The sequence below is a fragment of the Rissa tridactyla genome, chromosome 13 (genome assembly GCF_028500815.1).
Source record: "Rissa tridactyla isolate bRisTri1 chromosome 13, bRisTri1.patW.cur.20221130, whole genome shotgun sequence".
NCBI lineage: Eukaryota > Metazoa > Chordata > Aves > Charadriiformes > Laridae > Rissa > Rissa tridactyla.
This window is the reverse complement of record NC_071478.1, coordinates 15,410,892-15,416,974: the sequence shown is the minus strand read 5'-3', so window position 1 is coordinate 15,416,974 and position 6,083 is coordinate 15,410,892. Positions and strand designations below refer to the sequence as shown.

The window sequence follows — 6,083 nt, the reverse complement described above, 5'->3', positions numbered from 1 at the left end:
GGCCAAGGAGCTCCTCGACCGGCTCCACAACACCACCAAGACCACCCGGGGCCTCATCTCCAACCTCACCTGCCTCCTCTGCAAGAACTACAACATCTTCCAGGTGGACGTCAGCTACGGGGAGAGCTCCAAGGGCAAAAGCACCTTCAAGAAGAAGCAGCAGGGCTGCCAGGTGCTCAGGAAGTACGTGCAGGTCATCGCCCAGGCGGCCCGCGTCCTCCTACCTCATCTCAGCCCCCCGTGAGCGCCCGCCCCGGCTCCTCCGCGCCCCCCCCCACCCCCACCCTGGCCAACCACCAGTGAGGGCGGCCGAGCCAGCCCTGCCGTCCCTCCGCTGCTGCCTCCTGACCTCCTGCCTTCCTATTTATTGCCCTGGACCCTGCGCTGGCCCCGTCAGCCCTCCGGTAATTTATTTCCCCCTCGTGGGGGGGTGAACGTCGCAGCCTGGTGAGTCCCGGGTGGAGCAGAGCCGGGGTCGGCATCCGGTGGGACAAGGAGACACATCCCCGAGGTGATGCTGGGGGCACGGGCTGGTCCCGGGATGCACCTTGGCCGTCCCCCGTCCTCCCACGGGAGCTGCGGGTGCTGCGAGGGGCTGGCGGCGGGGCCGGACTCTGTCCCCCATGGCTGGTCTCCTCCATCATGGAGAGCAACCTGATGGACATCCTCGAGCATCATCCGAAAGCCTCAGCTTCCCCTGGAAAAAGGATTTTGAGAGGGAGGACCCAGGGATGCTGCGGCTTGTGGGAACATGGGGACGCAGGGACAAGCTCCCCCTGCACATTTTGGGGCTGGGCTCCCCCACAGGGAGTCAAACAGGGGGGTACCGGGGTGGCCGGGGCTGGGGTCCCGCCGTCTCGGACAAAACCACCCACTGGAGACGGAGCTGGCGGCTGCTCCGCCGAGGAGCACTGTGTCCCCCGGCGCAGGCACGGCGGGGGCGCGGAGGGGCCATCCCTCCCCTTCGGAAAAGTGCTTTTCCCACTGGAAAGGCTTTGAATGTACCAGCGGCCCGGCCAAGGGCTGGGCTTCGCATGACTGGATGCGGCCCCGGCGCGGGGACGCGGGGACGCGGGGACATGGGGACAGGCCCCAGGGCGGTGGCAGGAGGCGCTGGCTCGCTCCTGGCACCGGAGCGGGCTGCGAGGGCTATTTATTGCCTCGTTGCAAAGCCCAACGTGCACCGAGTGCTCTGACCCGACTATTAGTAAAGTTATTAATAATAATAATTAATAATAATTAATAATAAGATTTGTGGTAATATATATATATAGAATTCTATTTAAATATTTATTTTTTTATACTTCTTTCCCCAATTTTTTTTAAATAAACCGACAGAAATGTATTCGGCTCCTCTTTGCTGGGTTCCCTTCGCGCTCACACCGCAAACACTTCTGTTTCTGCCCCAAAACGCCTCGGGGCTGCCCCAAAGCCCCCCCCAAGCGTCGCTTCAGGCTGGGGCTCACCGTCCCCTGTCCCCTTGCTCCTTCTTCCCTTCCCATCTCCTGTGGGACGGCTGATTGTGAAGGCATTTTCCCCGGGGAACGCTTAAATCGACACACTGTGGCTGCTCAACAGCACCGGGAGGGCGCGGGGGAGCGTCGCAGTGCAGGGACCATCACGGTGCAGGGAGCATCACGTTGTGGGGACCCTCACAGTGCAGGGAGCATCATGGCATGGGGATCATCCTGGTGCAGGGAGCTTTGTGGCGTGGGGACCATCATGGTGCAGGGACCAACCCGGTGCAGGGACCGTTATGGTGCAGGGAGCATCACGGTGCAAGGAGCATCATGGCGTGGGGATGATCCCAGTGCAGAGAGCATCGAGGCATGGGGGACCATCCTGGTGTGGGGACCATCCTGGTGCGGGGACCATCCCAGTGCAGGGACCATCCCGGTGCAGGGAGCATCGTGGTGTGGGGATCATATACCAGTGCAGGGAGCATTGTGGCGTGGGGACCCTCACAGCGCAGGGACTATCATGGTGCAGGGACCCTCACGGTGCAAGGAGCATCGTGACGTGGGGACCCTCACGATGCAGGGAGCATCACGGCATGGGGGCTATCCTGGTGCAGGGAGCATCATGGTGTGGGGACCATCCCGGTGCAGGGAGCATCATGGCATGGGGACCATCTCGGTGCAGGAACCGTCAAGGTGCAGGGAGCACCGTGGCGTGGGGACCACCCTGGTGCAGGGAACATCATGGCGTGGGGACCCTCACGGTGCAGGGAGCATTGTGGCGTGGGCATCATACCAGTGCAGAGAACATCATGGCATGGAGATCATCTTGGTGCAGGGACCATCAAGGTGCAGGGAGCATCGCGGTGTGGGGATCATCCCGGTGCTGGGAGCATCATGGCGTGGGGACCCTCACGGTGCAGGGAGTATCATGTTGTGAGGACCATCCCGGTGCAGGGAGCATCGTGGCGTGGGGACCATCCTGGTGCAGAGAGCATCATGGCGTGGGGATCATGTATCAGTGCAGAAAGCATCGTGGCATGGGACCATCCCGGTGCAGGGACCATCTTGGTGCAGGGAGCATCATGGTGTGGGGATCACCCCGGTGCAAGGAGCATCGTGGCACGGGGATCATCCCGGTGCAGGGAACATCACATTGTGGGGACTATCCCGGTGCAAGGAGCTTTGCGGCATGGAGACCCTCACGGTGCAGGGAGCATCGTGGCGTGGGGACCCTCACGACGCGGGGAGCACGGTGGTGCAGGCAACCCCCGCTCGGGCAACGCTGGCGGTGCCTGGGTGTACGGGGAAAAGCCGAAGCCGGCCGGGAAGAGGCAGAGTGAGGCGAGCGAGCGTGTGCGGGGGGGGGGGCCAGTTAAAATCACAGCCGCTTCCCAGGCAGCCCTGGGAGAGGCTCAGCAAAGCTTCGCCGGGGCCAAGACCACCTAAGGCTCCACCAGCGCCCCGGTCCTCCGCGAGTGTCTCGCATGGGGCCGTATCGGTTAACAAGAGGCTGATTATACAGGAGACGTTGGAGCAGGATGATGAAATTTTCCTCCTCCTCCTCCGGAGCCCTTGGGCCTCCGGCCAAACCTCCCAGGCATGAGACAGCAAGCGGATGAGCTAAGATCCTGTGTGATCATCTCTCGTGTCTCGGAGGAGCCCCAACCAAAAAATCATCGCAAAAATTCAAAGGTCCCCCCCCCAAAACCCCTCTTTCTCTGCCTCGCCGGGTCGCGCTGCCCGGTTGTGTCCCCCGGCTCCTGTAGGAGGTTTCACGGTATCGGTTTGCCCCCAAAACGGCACCGACGCCGGCAACCTCGTGCTGCCAGCAGCCCCACACCATGCCAGCGGTGCCGGCAGGGATGGCAGTGCCCAGCTCTGGCCGGCCGTCCCTTCGTGGTGGGGGATGAGCCCCAAAATGGCACTGGCCTCCCCGCCCCATAGCAGAGGCACCGGGGGCCATCCCTGGATGCCGCAGTTGATCCCCGAGCCACGGTGTGGCTTTCTTCCATCAGCCCATCAGCCCATCCTGCCACCAGGGAAAGGACCCTGGGTGTCTCCTGTGCCACTGCCCTGGGGGGCGCCTGGGATCACAGCCCATCTGTGGGGCCCGTTCCCAGCCCGCCCTGGGAGGTAAGATGTCCTCAAACCAATACAACTCCCCCCAAAATGCGGGGACGAGGCAGGGCATGGCCGCAGCCTCGGAGGGACCATCCATTTTGGGACGGGCATCATGCAACGGGGCCAGGTCCCGCGGTGCACGCCAGCACCATGGTGGCTGCCAGGGGCACCGCGTCCCTGCAGCTGGGGACACCCAGATGTCCCCATGGCTGTCGCTACCAGGCCAGCGTATGGTCAACGTCTCACACGCGGGAAGCCCAGGGCTGGACATCCAGGTTGAACCCGTCTGCGTGTAAATATCCATATCTCATCCCCGCCGGGAACGCGGCAGGTGCCCAGAGGTGCCACCGAGCCGTCCCCGGGGCCGGAGGGGTGGCAGTGGGCCGGGGGGGCCGGGTGGAGCTTGGCGGGGCTGGGAGCCGGGTTGGGGACAGGGTCCTGCGCAGCGAGCGCAGCGGCGAGGAGCTGTGCACATCTGGATTTCTCACGCTTGCGTTCAACGTCCCTCCTCAACCAGATGGCAAAAATAAATAAATAGAATAAATCAGAGCCTCCTGACATAAATTGGGAACTCACGCCCGGGCTCTGCGTTTCATGAGTCTCCCTGGAAGACAGTCAAACGCAGGCGAGGACAATGGGTTCACTTCTCCCCGGTGTCGGGTCATTCCCAGTTAAGGCTCATTAGCGGCAGGCGGCTGATTAACTCTTCCTTCCCTGGAAACGTGGCTCCCGCCAAAGTGTGGACAAGACCCTAAAATTCCAAACCCACCCCCTCCCCCTACATCCCTCGCCTTCCCCTGGGGTTTCGGGGTTGGGGCTGGAGGCGGCCCCGGCTCGTGCCATCACCCCGGCTCCTGCGAGCCAGGACGCGTCGCCCCGCGCTCCGCGGACGTCCCAAACTCGGGGGAGATGGAAAGGGCTTCCAATGACCTCAGCCAGTGGCCGATCCCACCCAGTCAGCGCTCGGGGAAAGCGGGCCAGCCCCGCGAGCCGGATGGTGAGCACCAGGGGGGAACCGGCGCTGCGGCTTCCCCGGCGGGATCGGCAGGACCCCGTTAGCTGTTCCCCTCCGGCCTCCAGACCAGAGAAACTATTTTGGCCGGGTCGAGAGCCAGGGGGGGCTCCGGGGAGCCGTTCGTGGCGATGGGAGCGATGCCTGCGCCCCGATAACGGAACGGTCTGACCATCGGCACGGCCCCGAGCGGCGGGTCAGCGCTGCCTTCGGGGAGCGCAGTACGTGAGGAGCTGCTCCTGCCCGCGGTGAAGTCAGTGCCGCTGCCTGGGTGTGACTAACTGACCTCAGACCTTGGCCCCGCGGCGCGGATCATGTGCTAACTGACGCCGCGCGCAACCCGGCCGGACGGGTCCCTGCCGCTGCCCCAGGGCCACCGGCCGGACCGGACTTGCCCTCCGCGGGCTGCAGGTGCGGTGCCGGGGCACCGTCAGCTGCGCATCCCCCCGCAGGGCGGGCGGTGGGTGACCGGTGCTGCATCCCTTGGGCGCGAGCCGGCACGAGCATCCCAACCGGGGCTGACCCCCGGGAAAGCCGCGGATGGTGATCTGGCCATTCCCTGAAAGATCCCGGTTGGAGCATCCCACCTGCCCCTGTGTCCGCCCCAGCGGGGCTCAGACCCGCGGCAGAGCCCCTTCCGCCTCCAGGAGGTTCCCCCAAGGCTCGGTGTTCAGGAGACAGGTTTGGCCAGGAACGATCTCGCCAGCAGGCCCCTGACCCCACGCCGGGTCCCAGCAGGTCCCCGAGGAGGGGAACATCGCGTCCAAAGGGCCGGCTGGAGGCTCTTCCTCACCGTCTCGGGCTGGCCACCGGCCCGAGCGTGGAAAGAAGAGCCGAGCCCATCTGAAACGCATTCGTCCCCGGGCACTGTTGCTGCAATAGCAGATGCTCCTGCGGGTCCCCGACCACATCACAGCTCGGCGGCGCGGGAACCGCACGTTCGCATGGGAAGAAACAGCCCTTGCCCCGAACGGCTCAAACTCTTAATTGGAGACCAACCGTAACAAATAAACAAGACAATGGGCTGGAGGCGAGATGAACGCAACTTCTGTCGCAGGACCCAGCTCCGGGAGTCGCCTCCGTGCCTGGCGGGGGATTTGGCACGGGCCGGCAAGAGCCAGGGGGAGGGTGGGGGCCAGATCCGGACCCCCCCGGCGGAGCCACTCGCTGTGCGACACCGCTGGAGCTGAGGGCTGGCTCGGGAGCTGGATGACACATCCCCAGCGGTCCCTCGAGACCCTCGTCGGCAGCTTTGCTCAGCAAGTGTTTAGTCTCGCGGTGAGCGAGCTCGGTGAAACGCAGCCCCGGCAGAGCTGCTGGAGGCAGGGGGGGGTCCCCTTGCTGCACCCCAATTTGGGGTTGGCTGGGGAACCCTCCTACACCTTGCACAGGGCTGAGGGGACCCCTCTCCATCACCCTCCGTCGAGGATGAGACGCGCTGCCTTGTCTTTCACCAGGAGTGATGCACAGGGGCCAGACCCAGGTATCTG

General features: G+C 64.2%; 1 protein-coding gene across 1 annotated transcript in view; it reads left to right on the top strand.

Moving 5' to 3' along the window:
• The window catches only part of LIF (LIF interleukin 6 family cytokine), a 7,365-nt gene extending 7,121 nt beyond the window's left edge, over positions 1–244 (top strand). Inside the window, exon 4 of the mRNA XM_054219797.1 lies at positions 8–244. Within this exon, the coding sequence (XP_054075772.1) occupies positions 8–244 (237 nt within the window). The remainder of the gene's footprint in view (positions 1–7) is intronic.
• Positions 245–6,083: the final 5,839 nt, after the last annotated feature.